This window comes from Terrapene carolina, unplaced genomic scaffold, assembly GCF_002925995.2.
Source record: "Terrapene carolina triunguis isolate 2854851 unplaced genomic scaffold, T_m_triunguis-2.0 Scaffold33392, whole genome shotgun sequence".
NCBI lineage: Eukaryota > Metazoa > Chordata > Testudines > Emydidae > Terrapene > Terrapene triunguis.
Genome location: NW_020697743.1, coordinates 2,905,214 through 2,925,283, shown reverse-complemented (window position 1 = coordinate 2,925,283; position 20,070 = coordinate 2,905,214). Strand labels below are relative to the sequence as shown.

At 44.3% G+C, this 20,070-nt stretch overlaps 1 protein-coding gene across 1 annotated transcript in view; it reads left to right on the top strand.

Moving 5' to 3' along the window:
• The window catches only part of LOC113409449 (S-adenosylmethionine synthase-like), a 31,683-nt gene extending 19,608 nt beyond the window's left edge, over positions 1-12,075 (top strand). Inside the window, exons 8-9 of the mRNA XM_026663371.1 lie at positions 3,355-3,488; positions 11,903-12,075. Of these exons, the coding sequence (XP_026519156.1) occupies positions 3,355-3,488; positions 11,903-12,005 (237 nt within the window). The 3' untranslated portion in view covers positions 12,006-12,075. The remainder of the gene's footprint in view (positions 1-3,354; positions 3,489-11,902) is intronic.
• The last annotated feature ends 7,995 nt before the right edge of the window (positions 12,076-20,070 follow it).

Here is a 20,070-nt window from a genome sequence, read left to right as displayed (position 1 = left end):
AAAAATCGTAAGCGATCATGGAATTAAAGAGTATCATAATGCATGTGCCCAGGGGGGCCGAATTAAGGTTGCTTGGGCATTTCCTAACTTGTACATGCTTGACTTCGCAATCATCACTTCAAACGTGTTTTTTATACAATAGAACTCTATTGCAGTAGTAACACTGCATTGTTATACGGAGGAGACAAAGCCATGAGTTGAATGAGTGCAGAGAAAAATATATGCACTCAGAGGCAAGAGCTTGGTCTCATTCCCTACGCCTTGCATGCCTTGCCTCGTTTCTGTACAGTTACATTAAATTCTGTTTTCCTTCCTTATGCATGAATCCTTGGGGCCTGTAGCTTTTGGGTGGTGCTCTGTTGAGTTGCCTGACCCTCATACAGATAGGATATCTCCATTAATTAATTTATTTATCTATCTCCTAGAACTGGAAGGGACCTTAAAAGGTCATCGAGTCCAGCCCCCTGCCTTCACTAGCAGGACCGAGTACTGATTTTGCCCCAGATCCCTAAGTGGCCCCCTCAAGGATTGAACTCACAACTCTGGGTTTAGCAGGCCAATGCTCAAACCCCTATAAGGCCATGACTGGGCCCAAAACTAATACAAAACAAATAAAACATGATGATTGTCTAGGCAGCATGCAATACCAGCAAGTATGCATAATTGTACTGGGTGACTGCTGTGTATCAGCTTTCATTCAGCACACTACATCCTCATATACATTAGAGGGCAGAGCTGTTCCACAGTTAAACACTTGAGCTGAGGTTTCATAGCACCCTTGGTTCCTGCAATGACCTGATAATGACTAATAATGACACAGCACCTAGAGGTCCCAATTAGGAACAGGGCCCTGTTGTGCTAGGCATTGTTACACACATGATAGGTAAAGGGTGAAGAGAGGGGAAAGAATGCAGCATTGGCCTAACATTCTTGACTTTAGTGGGAGTGCAGAAGGACAATGCTACGTGCATTTGAAAAGGCCACCCTCAATGAGGCAGACGTCAGGGAAGGAGGCGAGGCAAGAGGAGATTAGTACATTGGAAACTAGGGCGACATCAGATATTAACAGTAGAGGCAAGGGATGGTGATGGGGAGAAAGGATGGAGAAGAGCACAGAAGTACAACTGGAAGCTAAGGTCTTGTGAAGTAGTGGGTTGTTGGTGCAAACAGTCAATCAGAGGAAGGAAATTATCAATAGACACTGAAATGGGTGTTATCACTGTCCTGGGGCTGTTGAGTGTTGTAGCAAGAGTCTCTGCCTGCTGAACTGACTCTGGTCTGGAAATTATTTCCACGCTAACCAACTTTTCTGGAAAATCAGTGCAATGTATAGAGACAACGTACACTTAACCATTGTTCTGTCTGTGACCACTATCCCATCATTCCAGACACAATAGCTGCAACAGGTGCATCGCAGACACCTAGCATGACAGAAGGCTCATGCTAGACAGAAATTCCATGTACAGGAATACATAAAGGTGCAATTATATAGGTGTACAAAGATCTAATAGTTTTGTAGGTTGCAATCAAACAATGTTATCATGGGAAAGTAAAGCACCAAAAGTGAGAAATTGCCAAACTCAAGGTTGCCCTTTTGCCTTGCTTTTTTACTTATGAAATATCAGGATTGTCAAATCAGTTTTTACATAAGAACGGCCATACTGGATCAGACCAAAGGTCCATCTAGCCCGGTATCCTGTCTTCCGACAGTGGCCAATGCCAGGTGCTTCTGAGGGAATGAACCGAACAGGTAATCATCAACGGATCCATCCCCAGTTGCCCATTTCCCAGCTTCTGACAAACAGTGGCTAGGGACACCATCCTTGCCCATTCTGGCTAATAGCCATTAATGGACTTAACCTCCATGAATTTATCCAGTTCTCTTTTAAACGCTGTTATAGTCCTAGCCTTCACAACCTCCTCAGGCAAGGAGTTCCACAAGTTGACTGTGTGTTGTGTGAAGAAGAACTTCCTTTTATTTGTTTTAAACCTGCTGCCTATTAATTTTATTTGGTGACCCCTAGTTCTTGTATTATGGGAATAAGTAAATAACTTTTCCTTATCTACTTTCTCCACATCACTCATGATTTTATTTACCTCTATCATATCCCCCCTTAGTCTCCTCTTTTCCAAGCTGAAAAGTCCTAGCCTCTTTAATTTCTCCTCATATGGGACCTGTTCCAAACCCCTAATCATTTTAGTTGCCCTTCTCTGAACCTTTTCTAGTGCCAGTATATCTTTTTTGAGATAAGGAGACCACATCTGTATGCAGTATTCAAGATGTGGGCGTACCATCGATTTATATAAGGACAATAAGATATTCTCCGTCTTATTCTCTATCCCCTTTTTAATGATTCCTAACATCCTGTTTGCTTTTTTGACCGCCTCTGCACACTGCGTGGACATCTTCAGAGAACTATCCACGATGACTCCAAGATCTTTTTCCTGATTCGTTGTAGCTAAATTAGCCCCCATCATATTGTATGTATAGTTGGGGCTATTTTTTCCAATGTGCATTACTTTACATTAATCCACATTATATTTCATTTGCCATTTTGTTGCCCAATCACTTAGTTTTGTGAGATCTTTTTGAAGTTCTTCGCAGTCTGCTTTGGTCCTAACTATCTTGAGCAGTTTAGTATCATCTGCAAACTTTGCCACCTCACTTTTTACCCCTTTCTCCAGATCATTTTCCTGCTTTATTGGTGGTTTTCCTCTTGGGACCCAGAGAGTTGAGTTTTGAGCTCTCTTGGCCCTTGATTGAACAGGGGAAGGAGGTGTTGACTCTTCAGCAGAAGGGCTGTCCTTGGAAGTGTTTGAGTTCAGTTAGCCAGTCAGAAGGATTCTGATAGGCTGAGTAGAAAACACTTCCCCTCTTAATTGTTCTGGTTTCACCTGCATAGCATTTCTGTCAAATATTTGCCCAGTCAAGCATAGTCTTCCAATCAAACAGGATAGTTGAGTTAAATTTCTAATGTAAACAAACAGAAACAACAAATCTTCCCAGCTTCACTTATACATCATAAGGAAGCAGAAAGGCGCACCCATTTCCCCCATGGTAGAGCCCCTTCCAAGTCCTAGTTCCTGAGTATGGTGTATTTTCAGTGTAAGATGGTGGTTCCTACGGACCCCAACAACACTGGCCCAATACTCACTGTTTTGACTGGGGGAAGGTTCCAGACCACAATACAGTAGGAGCATGCTGTAATGGAATACTAAAAACAGGTCCTAAAGGAAATACCTTATCTGTACTGCAGGGAATCTTAAAACTAGGTAGGTGTCTATTTTTGTAAAGCAGAAGGGTGCTGAATTGAACTGCTATTTCTAACTTGGTTTGATGTATGTCTCCTACAGCTGTCTTATGCTATTGGTCTGAGCCACCCTCTAGCCATTTCCGTATTCCACTACGGCACTTCAGATAGATCAGAAGAAGAGCTGCTTGAAATTGTACAGAAAAACTTTGATCTACGCCTTGGAGTCATTATAAGGTTTGTCTCCCATTGGAGAACTTACACACATTGATGGTTCACTCTAGTATAATAGACAGTTGAACAATTTAAATTCATGTGTTTGGCTCCTGTGCTCCTGACTCTGAAACAATTTATAATCATTAAAATACCCATTAGCGCCATCTTTGTGTCCTCCCCTCTACACAAACTGCTCCACTCGGAGGCCTAAAACCAGTCCTCAAGTGGGGTCCTCCCTGTAGAATGGTTTAAAACATCCTGCCCATAAAACTTGTCTATACTACATATTTTTACCAAGCTCGTAAGAAGGTGATAATGCTGTTTAGTTCTGGTACAATTTGTGGCCACACATCTTAGCTTACACATGATTATAACTAGGGGTCAACTTAAATCGTGGGGAAATGAAACATTTTTCATGGGTTGGTCACATCATAACTAGCAGATTTTGCAGATGTGTTCATACTATGCTGCCGCCCTTACTTCTGCGCTGTTGCTGGCGGCAGTGCTGCCTTCAGAGCTGGGTGCCTGGCCAGCAGCCGGCGCTCTATGGCCGCTCAGTTCTGAAGGCAGCGTAGAAGTAAGGGTGGCAATACCACCATCCCCTACAGCTTTCACAGGGGAGACCAGATTTCATGGTCCTTGACACGTTTTTCAGAGCTGCAAATTTGGTAGGGCCCTAAAAGTGGACACAAGAACAAATGGATATAAACTGGCTATCAGGAAGTTTCGACTTGAAATTAGATGAAGGTTTCTAACCATCAGAGGAGTGAAGTTCTGGAACAGCCTTCCAAGGGGAGTAGTGGAGGCAAAAGACATATCTGGCTTCAAGACTAAGCTTGATAAGTTTATGGAGGGGATGGTATAATGGGATAGCCTAATTTTGGCAATTAATTTGTCTTTGACTACTAGAGGTAAATATGCCCAATGGCTTGTGATGGGATGTTAGATGGGGTGGGATCTGAGTTACTACAGAGAATTCTTTCCTGGGTGTCTGGCTGGTGAGTCTTGCCCACATGCTCAGGGTTTAGCTGATCGCCATATTTGGGGTCGGGAAGGAATTTTCCTCCAGGGCAGATTGGCAGAAGCCCTGGGGGTTTTTCGCCTTCCTCTGCAGCGTGGGGCACGGGTCACTTGCTGGAAGATTCTCTGCACCTTGAAGTCTTTAAACCATGATTTGAGGACTTCAGTGGCTCAGACACAGGTTTGATACAGGAGTGGGTGGGTGAGATTCTGTGGCCTGCATTGTGCAGGAGGTCAGACTAGATGATCATAATGGTCCCTTCTGACCTTAAAGACTATGATTCTATAATTATAACCATGGCAGTGCACTGCATTTCACTGTGTCTCATGACCAGGGTAATGTAGTATGCATGTCAAAGTGTAATTAAACTTCAGTACAGTTCCTCTGTGTCATAGACAGGACTGCCTAACAGCATCTGCCACTGGGTTACCTAGTGTTCCTACCTCCCTAGTTCATCTGAAGACTCCCCCTTCTACAAAGGACTGTTCTGTAATGAGGCCTCCCTGCACTCGCTCCCTTTGTGGCAGCTGTCCCACAGGGTGTTGCTACCTATGGTCCAGCTTCTGATATACTTACTTCACAAATAATCCCACTGAATCAGTGAGATTGTCTGTGGAATAAATAACCCTCACTCAAGTTGAATACATCTGAATCTGGCCCTTTTCAGAAAGTGGCAGTCCAGTACTTGCTGTGGCTAGCCATCAGGAGCTGTAGCAAGCATGTCAACATCCACTTCTGGAGAGGTTGATTTTGGGGCCAGCTACTGCAAATATTTTCTCCATTTCAGGAAAGTGTTTGGTTTGATAATGAGGTGAAAACCCAACTAGTGATCTGGAACAAAGAGCCAACCTTAATAATAGTGCTGCAATCTTATAAAGCCTGTTTGAAGTTGACTAAACTTGGTTTAAAAGGCAGCCAGCTAGTCCCATGTTTTAGGAGTCTACTTAAATTGCAGAGAAAACACATTTTTTGTGGGTTGGTCACAACATAAATAGCAAATTTCATGAATGACATGGCTATTTATGCCGTGACCAACCCACAAAAAATGAGTGCTTTCTCTACAGTGTTTCTCAAAGTGGGGGCCCCGACCCAAAAGGGAGTCGCAAGCCTATTGTAGGGGGGTTGTGATATTGCCACTCTTACATCTGCGCTGCTGCTCTCAGCAGTGCTGCCTTCAGACCTGGGTGGCAGCTGCTGGCCGGGATCCCAGCTCTGAAGGCAGTGTCGCCGCCAGCAGCAGCACAGAAGTAAGGATGGCATGGTACGCTATCGCCACCCTTACTTCTGTGCTGCTCCTGCTGCTCTTGGTGGTGCTGCCTTCAGAGCTAGGCACCCCACCAGCAGCTGCTGCTCTCTGCTCTGCCTTCAGATCTGCGTGGCCAGAAACCAAATTTCACAGGGGAAACCAGATTTCATGGTCTGCGATGTGATTTTCACGGCTGCAAATTTGGTAGACCCCTACCCATGTTTGTTAGATGCTCTCATAATAAACACAGGGAAACAACCACAACATTGTGTAAAAGTATTAGGGACTTGGCTTAAAGCCCTAAGCCAAAATCCAGTTGTGGCTGAAACTATAAAAACCATTGAAAGTGTCACCTAATCAACAGCAGTAGTGGGGGGGAAAACCCTGTGCAGCCATCGAAGCTGTTCTATTCCATTTTTTACACTGCTTCCACCATGGCGTGGCTGGTGACACTAGCCCAATGCAGTCCTTGCACTCAGGGGAGCATAAAGACTGCGCTTGTGCTTGGCCCCTCACCTCTGGAGGGGGTCAGAATGGGAAGGGGGTAGTGCTCCCTGACCAGCACTTGCCTGATTGCACAGAGGCGGGGTGCAGTCTGACCCTAATACTTACCTTTGGTCACTGATTCATCGGACTCTACATGAATCATAGGTGCTGTCTCCATGGATGCTCCAGCTGGGGGAAGGGATGAAATGGGGGCGGGGCCCGGGGTGGAGTGGGAGGGGAAGAGGTGGCGTGGAGGCGGGGCCTGGAGCTGAGCATTAGATGCTGGCGCCTGTGATGTGAATTGTTATGGGGAATTGCCTCTCTGCTCCTAGTTTTCAGTTTTAATCTCTTTATCTGTGTAAAGTGCTAATATAAACTTAAGAATCCCTTTCAGAATTTTGAAAACATTGCTTTAATTGCTCACGTACATCTTCAATCCAGCATACTTAATGTGGTTCTAGTCTGATGGGGACTATAAATAGTATTGTGGAGTTTCATATATATTGTGTCTGAGGAAAACTTGGATGTATTACAGAAGTAGAAAGGCTATGTTCACACTACAGCTTAGGTTGGTATAAGTTATGTCACTCAGGGGTGCGAATAAGCCACCCCTCCGAGTGTGGACAGCGCTATGTCCATGGGAGAGCTTCTCCTGCCAACATAGCTACTACTGCTCATGGGGGCTGGAATAATTAAGTCAACGGGAGAGTTTTCCACCGATGCAGCTGCGCGGCTGTAAGCTCGGTAGTGTAGCCATCGCCTAAGTTATTTATGTACCTTAAATAATCAGATAAACATTTTTCTTTCCAAGTTATAATGTCAAAATGTGGAGAAACTTTCTGCCAGTATCTTTAAATCTTTACTACTCTTCAATCAGCTGTTAACTCTGCATACACAGAGGGAGCAGATCTGTTGAGTAAGATCATCACTTCCATAGTACATTTCAGAGGACAGCATTTTATAGCTTTTCTGAAGATAGACACTCAGGCCTAGGCTGACACCTTTATTATATACTGTACTCTGGAAAGTAATATCCTTCCTGTGGTAGTGACCAGTATTCACAGACTGGACTCAATCTGCTAGTACGATCTAAATTCTTATTTGCTGTTTTCACTCTTGCTGTTGATAAGCTGATGGCTTCAGTGATTTCTTATTATATTATTTTATTATAACACCCAGACCCTCTTGACTTCAGTGATTTTTGTTCATTTAATAACATCCAACGCAACATGGTTTAATACATATCGCTAGATTAATCCCTTTCTCGCAAACCATTTTCACTATTTTGAGCACCACAGGTGATCTGTTCCAATCAACTAGGAGCCAAAAGTTTTGGAGCCTTTGTGACAGGGTGTAAATAGCCTAAGGCTTATTCATCACTCTGTGTGCTTTGCAAGTGTCCCCAGGTGGGCCAAACTAAGGAGATAATTGGTTAAGGACTGGATGATTAAACAACTAACAAGGTGATTCAGCTCATCAGCTGGAGATAGTTAAAAGAGACAGGGGAGGAGAGGAAGGTTGGAAAGAAGGGCTAGCCCATGATCTCAGAGAGATGAGAGCTCTCCCTGTTTCTCACCCTGTGTCTGAGGAGAAAGTAAAAGCCTTATGTTGTGGGGCACAAGCACTTGTATAGCACATTGTAAATAATGCATGCACATGGTGTTGAACCTATGCAGGAGTGTGTGAGGTCTGTTTGCAATGAAGAATCCATGCTGAGGGAACCCCACCCTGTGACAGTCTTGCTGCTTCGTTGCTCATTTACTTGGCCTTTTAAGTATTAGCGTCTTCTAAATTAGGGCCTGATGCAAAGCTTATTGGAGTCAATAGGAATTTTTTCCCATTGTTTGCAGTAGGCTTTGGATCAGGCCCTTACATCTTGTTTTAAAGTAGTCTTGTCCAAATATAAGTACTGGTATGGTATGGGGTCCTGATATTGGCTCCTGCATGCTCTGAACCACAAAGCCTCTTTCCAGCTTGAAGATCTATGGATATCCTGGTGGTACTTGTTCCACTTTACTTAGTTATTAAAGGCTTGGGCAATAGCCAGGACAATAATCCTGACAATAATATTAATGATCTGGATGATAGGATTAATTGCACCCTCAGCAAGTTCACAGATGACACTAAGATGGGGGGTGAGGTAGATATGCTGGAGGGTAGGAATAGGGTCCAGAGTGACCTAGACAAATTGGAGGATTGGGCCAAAAGAAATCTGATGAAGTTCAACAAGGACAAGTGCAGAGTCCTGCACTTAGGACGGAAGAATCCCATGCACTGCTACAGGCTGGGGATTGACTGGCTAAACAGCAGTTCTGCAGAAAAGGACCTGGGGATTACAGTGGATGAGAAGCTGGATATGAGTCAGCAGAGTGCCGTTGTTGCCAAGAAGACCAACGGCATATTGGGCTGTCTTAGTAGGAGCATTGCCAGCAGATCGAGGGAAGTGATTATTCCCCTCTACTCGGCACTGGTGAGGCCACATCTGGAGTATTGCGTTGAGTATTTGGTCCCCCCACTACAGAAGGGATGTCAACAAATTGGAGAGAGTCCAGAGGAGGGCAACGAAAATGATTAGGGGTCTGTGGCACATGACTTACGAAGAGAGGCTGAGGGAACTGGGGTTATTTAGTCTACAGAAGAGAAGAGTGAGGGGAGATTTGATAGCAGCCTTCAACTACTGAAGGGGGGTTTCCAAAGAGGATGGAGCTCGGCTGTTCTCAGTGGTGGCAGATGACCGAACAAGGAGCAATGGTCTCAAGTTGCAGTGGGGGAGGTCTAGGTTGGATATTAGGAAACACTATTTCACTAGGAGGGTGGTGAAGCACTGGAATGGGTTACCCTAGGGAAGTGGTGGAATCTCCATTCTTAGAGGTTTTCAAGGCCTGGCTTGACAAAGCCCTGGCTGGGATGATTGGTGTTGGTCCTGCTTTCAGCAGGAGATTGGACTAGATGACCTCCTGAGGTCTCTTCCAACCCTAATATTCTATGAATAAGGTGCTCAAGAGGAAATTAGCTTAAGAACAGTAGAGTAAGCAATTGCCTATATTCAACATAAACCCTTCAAATAAAGATTAACAAGTACAGTGAGCTTGGATTCAATGAAACTTTCATTACAGTGAAATGCAGTAAGGGCCCATATTGATTCAGACGTTGGCTGATATTGGGACACAAATCCAGTGTAGAGAAATATGCCCCTCTGGCCGAAACCTTGAGAGCTAAAGGTTACCAGGTCCAGACACACGCACTGATCATCAGAGCCTTAGGCGCAGGGGACCCCAGTAACGAGCGAGTGCTGACAGAATGCGGAATTGGTCAACGCTACGCTTGGCTGATGCGGCAACTCATGGTGTCAGATGCCATCAGGTGGTTGAGGGACATCTACATAGAACACATCACTGGACATCGGCAATACCAGGAGGGTGAGCTGGAGTGCCAATGAGAAGCGCAGTCAGGAAAGTAACAAATACTTTCCTCGTGGATTGTATTTTCTAAATGGACAACCAACCTAATTCTCAATTACTGAGGGACAATCTCCACTCACTGATATATTTTGCTTTCCACAACCAAATCTCCGTGCAACGTTTCATGAGTGATGTACCCGTGTATTCGGATTCTAATATCTAAACTGTATTGTTAAATCTATTCACCTAAATTTGGGTTATTGCTGATTATGTACTCTATAAAAAGAACAGGAGTACTTGTGGCACCTTAGAGACTAATTTCAGAGTAGCAGCCGTGTTAGTCTGTATCCGCAAAAAGAACAGGAGTACTTGTGGCACCTTAGAGACTAACAAATTTATTAGAGCATAAGCTTTCGTGGGCTACAACCCACTTCTTCGGATGCATATAGAGTGAAACATATATTGAGGAGATATATATACACACACATACAGAGAGCGAGAGACTGCTGAGCTGGAATTGATATGCAAACTAGACACAATCAACACAGAATTAAATAAAGACTGGGAATGGCTGAGCCATTACAAACATTGAATCTATCTCCCCTTGTAAGTATTTTCACACTTGCTTCTTATCAAACTGTCTGTACTGAGCCATCTTCATTATCACTTCAAAAGTTTTTTTTCTCTTACTTAATCGGCCTCTTAGGGTATGTCTACACTACGGGATTAATCCGAATTTAGATAATTCGAATTTGGGAAACAGGTTGTATAAATTCGATTGTGCGCGGCCACACTAAGCACATTAATTCGGTTTTTAACCACATTAATTCGGTGGTGTGCGGCCACACTACCCCATTAATTTAACCACATTAATTCGGTGGTGTGCGGCCACACTAACCCTAATTCGAATTAACAAAATCGATTTTGGCGCTACTCCGCTCGTCGAGGTGGAGTACAGAAATCGATTTTAAGTGCCCTTTAATTCGAATTAACTGGCTCTGTAGTGTGGACGGGTGAAGGGTTAATTCGGATTAACGCAGCTAAATCCGAATTAAAGTCGTAGTGTAGACCAGGCCTTAGAGTTGGTAAGACAACTCCCACCCGTTCATGCTCTCTGTATGTGTGTGTATATATCGCCTCAATATATGTTTCACTCTATATGCATCCGAAGAAGTGGGTTGTAGCCCACGAAAGCTTATGCTCTAATAAATTTGTTAGTCTCTAAGGTGCCACAAGTACTCCTGTTCTTTTTGCGGATACAGACTAACACGGCTGCTACTCTGAAATATGTACTCTATGTATCATATGACTTTTAAAAACTAATTCTGTATTTGTGGATAATCTATGCACTATACCCAGATGTACAAACACTCTTTCCCCAACCTTTGTATTATATAATTTTTTTTAACATTAGCTTTAATAAAATTTTTAAATCAGAGATTGACCATTACAGTAGCTGTAAACCCCAAGTATAGGCACTGTAAACCCTTATTACACTAGACTTGCATTAGTGCAACTTACCCTGGTTGCAAGCAGGGTTAAGCTCCACCCGTGCAAAAAGCGGCTTTGCCTGTCACTAGCATCTTGCACCAGTGCAGCTATGCTGGCATCTATCTACTGATGGCTGTTAGCAGGTCAAAACCCTAGTGTAGACAAAAACTAGCTGGCTTGGAAAATATTCATTTGGCAGAACCCATGTTCATTGTGAAAATTGGTATTTAGTGTTTAGACTTACTAATGTGGAAGTACAGTACTATCCTTCATAGGTCCTTTCCTGGATGTTTCCTACATGAGGATATGATCTGTCTTTGTGTTATGGCTACATTTGAATATACCCTATGTTACATTTAAAATGAACAAAGCATCCTTCCAAAGACTTGCACAGGCATAGGAGAAAAACATTTCAAGTCCATAGGCACATTTTGTGAACATTGTGGCTGAGCTAGGTGATCCAAATCATAACCTTCTGGTAGATGATACATTCTTAGCTGACATCAGGTATTTATGTATGTTTCTGCTACTAGCTGCATACTGATATTGCCTCTGATAGTTAGACTTTCAGGCATTCCACTGTTGGTTTTCAAGGGCTATAAATGGACCCTGAATCCATTCTGTGGCTGCTGTTCCCTTTGTAAATGTGGATGATTTCATGGAGGAGAGATTATAGTTTGCACTGTCAGTTAAAATCATTCCCCTTGTTCGTATGAGAAAGGCATCAGAGTATCTTGATGCACTAATATACTTGCATCTTCTCTTGCATCTTCTGTTTCTTTTTATGCAGGGAACTGGATTTGAAGAGACCAATATATCAACAGACTGCATGTTATGGGCACTTTGGAAGAGAAGAATTTACATGGGAAATACCAAAGAAGCTTGTGTATTAAGCTTTTCCAAACCTGTCTCTTATAATGGAGAATCTTTTTCATGAGCAGGTATGACCTCTAAACTGTCAGAGGGGAAAAGGATCTTTTTAAAATCTAATAAATGACATTCTTATAACTGAACTAGGTACTGACCACTATAAGCAATGTAACTTTTATGCTGGCTTTACATTTTAAATACACATATGTGAAACCTAGTGTCTCTTCATTTATTTTTTCAGAAAGGACTCAGGTGACTTACAACCTTTAGTCTCTGTTGTAGTGATCCAAGTGAGTTAGTGAAAATACTCACCTATTATGGGATATTACATATTATAACCTGTATATGCCTTAGCTGTGAGATAACATTTACTTAAGTTTGCTTTAATGTGAGTCAAAGCTTTGTGTGTATACTTTTGTGACAATTGGTGTGTGTGTTTCAGTGTAAACACCCAGGGCTTGCTTGCACAGCTAGTTAAGTGCTACGCTCTAACTGGTCCTGTGGGCCCAGCTTCCAAACACGGTAAGTTCTGTAGTGCAGTTTGATATACTCCCACTGTAACTTTATAGTTTGTGGTAGCTGGGTCCACAGGGCCAGTTAGTGCATGATAGGCTAGTGCGCTGTCCATTCACACCCCAGCTTGCTGCACACTAAATGTAGACAAGTTCCCCCAGTCTTCATTGATCTGAAACTTTCCGTGCTTGGTCTGGCTACATTTTAATTTTGGTTGTGTGTAAACTCTGAGCTGAATGAGTTTAATCTACCCAAGTTTTGAAATGTAAACATTTTCCTGTTGTAGAAATTATTTGTAAACTCAAGTGACTGAAAATGTAAATCAAAATTAACATGAGATGCACAATTGTTTAATTTTTCAAGGACTACTATAGGATTACAAAGGCTAGTACATGTGAAAGAACATTCTTCCTCTTTCACATGAGCAAATGATCTCCCTGTTCTAAACTAATGTAGAATATTGTCCATGCGTAGTTTTGTAGGCAACCCAAAAGAGGGGGGCAGGGCCTCTCTCCTTCAGTGCTGAGCTCACCTCAAACACAAGTAATTGGATTGTGATACTAATTTCAATTGAGGTAGAAGAGAGTTCCTCCCTGCATGTAATGACTGGTCTATTGCTCTCAAATGCAAAAGTAAAACTGCTGTGCAGGTCCACTTCATGTATGCCTTGACATGGGCAACTCCTAGAGCCATGTTAGTCTGCTTGAGTTTGGATAGCTGTTCTTGCCTCAGTAAGTTTCTACTTACAAATGCAGGCCTGATCCATCAAAACAATGTTATAAATCACTCTTGTTATGCAGGGAGGACCCCGTTCTTCCCTTGAATAAGCAGAAGCAATCCGAGTGATTGTAATGGAAGTCTTGACTATGCCCACAAGGGCAGGACAGGGCCCTATGTCTTTATCCAAAATGAATATAGTTTGATCTAGATACACCCATTCCAGGAGCAGAACATGTTCTAGTTTAACCATCCATTTTAATATGCTCATGTCGAAATATTGTCTGGAGATACATAAATGGAGCGGTTGATAATGGTGCTGGAATAATTCAAAATAACTTTCTCAATACCATTAGCAACATTGGGATTAAAGTGTTAGGATACTGAATGTCAAGAGTTGACCTAGACCCACCAGAACTGGATGTTCCTGGGGCAGGAATCAGTACAAGTACTAGACTCTATGTAAAAGGTGTTTAAGTAGACAGGCATGAGGCCTCTTTTCTCTCACCCCATTTTGGGCTCAAGAACCAATCAGCAACTTGGTGGAAAGAGAGAGTAGTGAAGATCCATTTCTTGCAGGGTTAGTTCATTCTCTTTTCCTAGAGGATTGACTCTTTTCAGTCTTGCTGTGGTTCTAGAATGTACAGCTCTCCAAATGAAGAGCACTATGTAGCGTTAAGAATATATCAACAATTACATTCAAAAAACGACATTAAAAGAATATTAAGGTTGTAAAGTCAAGCACTCAAACACTTAGGAATTGCTTCTGCAACCTTAATTCATTCCCATTCGGTGCATACATTACAGTCCTTAATTACATAATCACATACTAGCTTTCCCACAGGACTGCTGCCTTATTTAGTGTACAGAATATAATGTGCTCCCTGAATACTTTGTTTTACTTCCATTGTCCTGTGTGTTGTCCCAGGCCTGATTTAATGGACATGAGTTAAGGAGTGTTCCTGGCTAGGCAACTCCATCACATCCTGGTAAATAATGACCATGCCTCATTTTACATACTTGTCGGCTCCTGTCTGGATTACAGCAATGCAATATACCTGGCCATGAAGCTATCAGCCCATATTAAACTCCAGCTTATAGAGAACATTGCTATACACCTCCTCAGCAACGCTGGCTATTGCAAGCACATCAGGCCTGTCCCCTGTGCTCTCCCCTGGCTTTCTAAGGAATAATCAAATTCAAGGTATTGGGCCTCATTTTCAAGGAGGTAAACTGTCTTGAACCAGTACATTGACCCATGCCCAAATAAATCTGTTAGTCTTTAAGGTGCCACCGGACTCCTCGTTGTTTTTGTGGATACAGACTAACACGGCTACCCCCTGATACTTGGTACATTTTAAATGATTGCCCAAAGTTCTGCCCTGAAGACCATGGGCAACAACTCTGGCACAATCAACCTTTTTACCTTAACGGTAGAGCTCATCTGTGCAGGAGACAGAGCTTTCTCTGAGACTGTGGAATAAACTCCCACAGTAACTAGCAACCACTGCAAACCTCACCACCTTCCACTCCAAGTGCAAGGTGCTCTTCTTGGATCTGCCTTCTAATACTCACAAGTAGCCTCTTCGCCAGGTTACAGCTCCCCCAGAACCTTCTCCTTAGGTTCTGGCTGCACTTTTCCTCGCACCACCTGATTTACCCACACCCCATCTGTGGCCCCATGAAGTCGCCATCCACCATACCAGGAGGAGGATGCTGGATGGGGAGGTGCTTTGCGACGGTGGGGCCTATTTCCACTCCTCTCTTAGATCATGTATCCAAACCGAGTTCCTCTGGGCCGGGTCCGCTGGCTCCTTGGATACTTTCGAGGAGCAGTGGGCGCTGTCCGTGGTTCTCTGTTCAGTGTCCCTTTCTGGCTCCCTGCTTTTGACCCTGTAACCCACACTCCTGTTCCTGCTTTGTCATTTGTTATCCCCCGACTTTATTTGAACCCTGGTTTTAGTGCCCCCTCCCCTTAGGCTGGGGGAAGAGCCTTCTGATGGGGCTGCCTACTCCTGGGATTTCAATAGGTGCTAGTTCCCAGCACTCTGTCACAGCCTCCCCCTGCAAAATTTCAAGCTCTGTTGCAAAGTCTAGAGGTGCTAGACCTTCCCTGCAAAACCATTTTAAGAATCTTCTTACCATGGATAAAATGGCATAATTTTCTTTAACTTGCTTTGTGAAAATGGCTCAACCGGTTTAGTGGAAACCTGCCCCCCAAAATCGTTGGCCTGAAGGAGACACCTGGTGTATAAATCTTCAGCATAACTGGTTAACGTTTTGATTACATTACAAGCAACTAAAACGGAACCTTATACTGTAAAGTGTTGGGCAAATTTAACTATACGAGCTGCTACTAGCACTGTCTATAATATTCCAGTTATCTACATAGGGACCAGTGAGAAAAGACTTACTGTAGCAAAACTGAGCAGCTATGCTTTTATATACTTGGCCTCTATCAAAACCGGCATTTTCTGAAAAGAAATACTTAAGCTTTTTATATAAAACCACATACAGTAAACATAATGGCTTTTAACCTTTCTTATGTATAAAAAATACTAAACTATAATCACAAATCAGACTAGGAGCAAATTATAGCCTAGGCATTTTATTTTGGGACTTCATCCTGTGGGCAGGTGTACTCTGGCAAGTAACAGGAGAAAAATCTATAGTTAAAAAAACACCTCTTTTTAATAAAAATATCTCCCTGTCTACAAGACAGCGGGATATATCCAGGAATAAGCAGTGGAGCTAGAAATCAGGTATTTCAGCCAGGGGACTGAGATTGGTGCTTTCAAAACCACATGCTTCTTGCTGGGTAGTGGGAGGTCCTTGAAGCAGAAGGGCACAATTTCTTTTCTTATTTGGTTTGTCCGGGTTAGGGAGAAAATGACTGAAACAGAAGTGTCAGCCAAGCAAAGTAAGTGCCTTCCCCTATGTTGTCAAATCTGTTCTGGGAATAAGGGACCTGTCTGGCCTCCAAAGGGAGAGGCTTTCTATATGTAGAACCAGGATACTAAGATTAAAAACAGTTAGAACCTGTTCTGTTTGCTCTGGTGACTCATGCTTTTAGCGTGAGTCAGAAGAGCAACAAAAATCCAAACCCCAGGGACGGGTTTGTCTTCCTTCTGAACTGTACTTCTGAAGTGTGGTCGGTTGGGCTTACAATTCTGTGCTGCCAATATGCATGCTACTGTTGTAGCAGTAACTTTTTAATTATATGCTGAGAAATGAGGTAAAATTTAATATTTCACAGCTAGTTCATGCTGAGAACTACCTCTTACTATTTTTGCATTTGCATTGTTAAACAAATCAGTATGGTATCCTTTTGAAAACAATTATGGGGGAAGTCTAAACTATACATCTTCAGTATATAGAGAGTTAAGATTTCACTTGCTTGCTAATAATCCCTTGGATAACATTTCACCACGACCTCAACCTTTGAAGGGGAAATCTTCTCTAGTCATTTGGACTGCTCTGGGGATACCTCAGGTTTCCCATCACATGGTGATGGCTATAGACATTGATGTGGCTGCTGTATCAGAGGTGTTCAGGGCTCTCTGAGGGAAATTCTGGCTACTAATTGTCCCTCTGGAAGGGTAGATTGCAAGTCAGCTCACTTCCGGAGAGCTTGTCAATGAATTGTGATACTGTATCTCAGCTGTCATATTTAGCAAATAGGGCTTGCTATTTGCAGTTGTACGGATGCCCAGGAGTTGGCTTTTCTGCCTAAGTCAGATCAATCTTCTAAACTAATTATAGGAATAACTAATAACTAATTACAATAATTATAACATTACAAAATTGATGTGGTGCAAGGGCATTTCAGGGTAACAAGTGGATGCTGCCAAGTTCTGACCTCCTGCCATGGGCAAGCAGAGGGAATGGAGAGGTGCTTGAGGCCATTCTGCCCTCATGTTGGGAGGCATGAGATGTGGGGCTCCAATGCACATGGGTGGAGAAAAGACTGCAATCTTTGCATGCGTGAGGTGTATGTGCATTATCAGGGGGATCCCCATGGATAAAGACACAAAGAAGGACCCAGGTATTCCCACAGTAGTGGTGCAGCACGGCAGTAACTTTGAACAGCTGATACTAGCTAGAGCGAAGAAGTAAACAAGGCAATTGTTGCTTAATGAGTTCTGTCACTGCTGAGCAATGTTAAGCATGCCTGCTTCCTGCTGCTATTTATGCATACAGCTCCAACCCACGCCATCCCAGTCATCGGGCCTTTTCCTCCTACTCATCCATACTGCAGCCTGATTCTACACCTGTCTGCTGCACCATTCGCCCAGCCCCATGCAATGCATTCCCCTCAGGGGTAGCACCACACACTCCTGCTATGTCTTGGGCTACGGGACTTTCAGGGGGACTGTGGTCATTTGAGCGCCTTGCTCAAACCCTCTCTTTACCGCATGCTTCTTTAGGTGACTGGTGCTAGAGCTACTCAAAAGTATCCCCCTGGCCTAGTTTTCTGTCAGAAAATATTGATTTGATACAACTGAAAAGGGCTGGGCTGGGCCGGGCCAACACATCACTTCCATCTGATGGAAAACCAGCTGGTGAGTCTGCCTTGCTCACTGCCAGATCTGGCTCCCTGACTGCCATGGAATTCTTAAAAATGTCCCTCCTGTGGAAAATTCCACACACCTGACTTGGCATTCCAATTGGGAACCCTTTTTTGGGGGGGGTGGGGCGGGGGGGGGGGGATGTGAACTTTTCTGTGGGATGGTGTCACACTGTCTGGAGCAAGTCAAAAACCTCAAACTGTTGTGTTTTCTGTATCAAGCCAGTAACAAATGTGAACTCCTAAAGCACTATAACAGTCTTATCACGGAGTCTCAGACAGTCCATTGGGCATTCTCTATCTTGCCACTCAGGCATGCTGGACTTTGTGATAGATGGTTGCTTATGCCACAAATCACATCAATGTTCTACTCCTGAGGGCATTCTCTGCCAAAAAATTAAAAATTCTGCAAGTTTTATTTGTCAATAAATAAATGCAGAGGCTTCAGCATGGCAGGGGGAGCACAGGCCACTGGCTGCACAAAGGTGGGAGATCACCCTGCAGCCCCCCCGAACCTCTGAGGTTGCACCAGACCCTGACACAGCACAAGGCCTGGGCCGGCCCCAGAAACACCCTGGGGCCCTGCCCCTCTGTGCCAGGAGCACCAGATGTGGGGCAGGCAGGCTCAAAGTGTGGAGGGGCTCAGTGTGGGGTGATCCAGGTGTGGGGGTGACAGGATTCTGTGTGGGATGATCTGGGTGCAGCTAGCTCAGTGGGGGAGGTCTAGGTGTGGGGGGCTCTGGATGCAGAGATGCTCATTGGGAGGGTTCCAGGTGCAATGGGATTCTGCAGGGGCTTCCAGGTGAAGGTGGTTGGGGCTCAGCAGAGGGGTTTGGGGTGGGGGTCACAACAGGGGCATCTGGGTGCTGGGGAAGTGGGGCTTGGTGAGGGGGTTCTGGGTGCAGCTAGTTGGGGGTCAGGGGTATGGGGGTTTGGATTTGGGGGCTCAGGGTGGTGGGGTTCATCATGGTTGGGGTTTGAGTGCAGGGAGCTCAGTGGGGGGTGGCCTGGGTGCAGAGGTGGGGGTCCGGAAGCAGGGAGTCTGGGTGCAGGGGGCTCCAGATGCAGGGGTTGAGGTTCAGTGGGGTGGGGTTTGGGTATGGAGGACTAGGAGGGTTCTGGGAGGACTAGGAGGGTTCTGGGCGTACAGGGTGAGGCTTGGCAAGGGTGTCTGGGAGGCCGGATGCACAGGGATTGGTTGGATGGGGGAGCAGCTCCCCGTACAGTGACCCTTCTCCCCACTGCTGAGGAGTGATGGGGGTAGGGAGCAGGGGAAGGTGCTGAGCTGCCTGCAGCTGGGGGAGGTTTCTGGGGGTGGATCTGACACACCCCCAGCCACTCCTTGCAGGGGAGGAGGAAGTCCAGTCCTCTCCTGCCTCCCGCCCAGCCAGGCCTAGCAACTGATCCCAGCTCAGGGGAGGAGCCACTGGCTGGGGTGTCCCCAGCCCTGCAGTGATTTACCTCTCTGCCAGCTGCTCCGGTGCCTGAAACAATGTACCTGCGCAGCTAGGGAGTGGTGCATGACTGCTCTTGCAGCTTCCCTGTCAGAAAGTCATTTTTCTGTGGGGAAGCAAAGTAATCTGCAGGGGACATGAATCTGCGCAGAATTCCCCCAGGAGTAATGTTCAGGTTACTCCCAGTCCCAAAGGGCCAGTCACTTACTCCAGGTCAACTGTATTTCGATCTCAAACCAAAGACAAAGCTTGTAACCAATCCTGTAACACACTAACTGAAGGTTTATTAAGGAGGAAAAAGAGATATTTACAAAGTTAAAGAGGTAAATATACACACACAAATGAGGTACAATCTTCAGTTCAAAAAGTAACAGAAGCTCATATAAGAAACAAGCTTTTATGTTTTTTAGGGCTAACCCAAGCCAAGTGGCATGGGGATCTCCTTGTGTTTAGAAATCTTTGCCTCTCAGAATCCAGACAGCATAAAGATACCAATTTCTCCTTAACAGGCATTTTTATTCCTTTCCCCCAGCATTCCAACTGTGACAGGATGAGGGCTTGGGTACCTACCCTCTTCAGGGGTGCAGGCAAAGCGATCAAAGTCTTTTGTCCACAATGGCTTGTTTGATGTCTGTAGACCTTCGTTTGTTGGGGAGGTGGTAACAGCTTTTGTGGTAAACTAGTATTTCACCTTTGGTAATGCTTCTCCCCTGACTGTGTGGGATTGACAGTTTTAGCAAATACTTTTATAGTGACAGAGCAAACATTTAAACATTACCTTATTACATGGGACTCAGATATAATAAGTAGGATTAATACATGCAGCATCCTATAAGC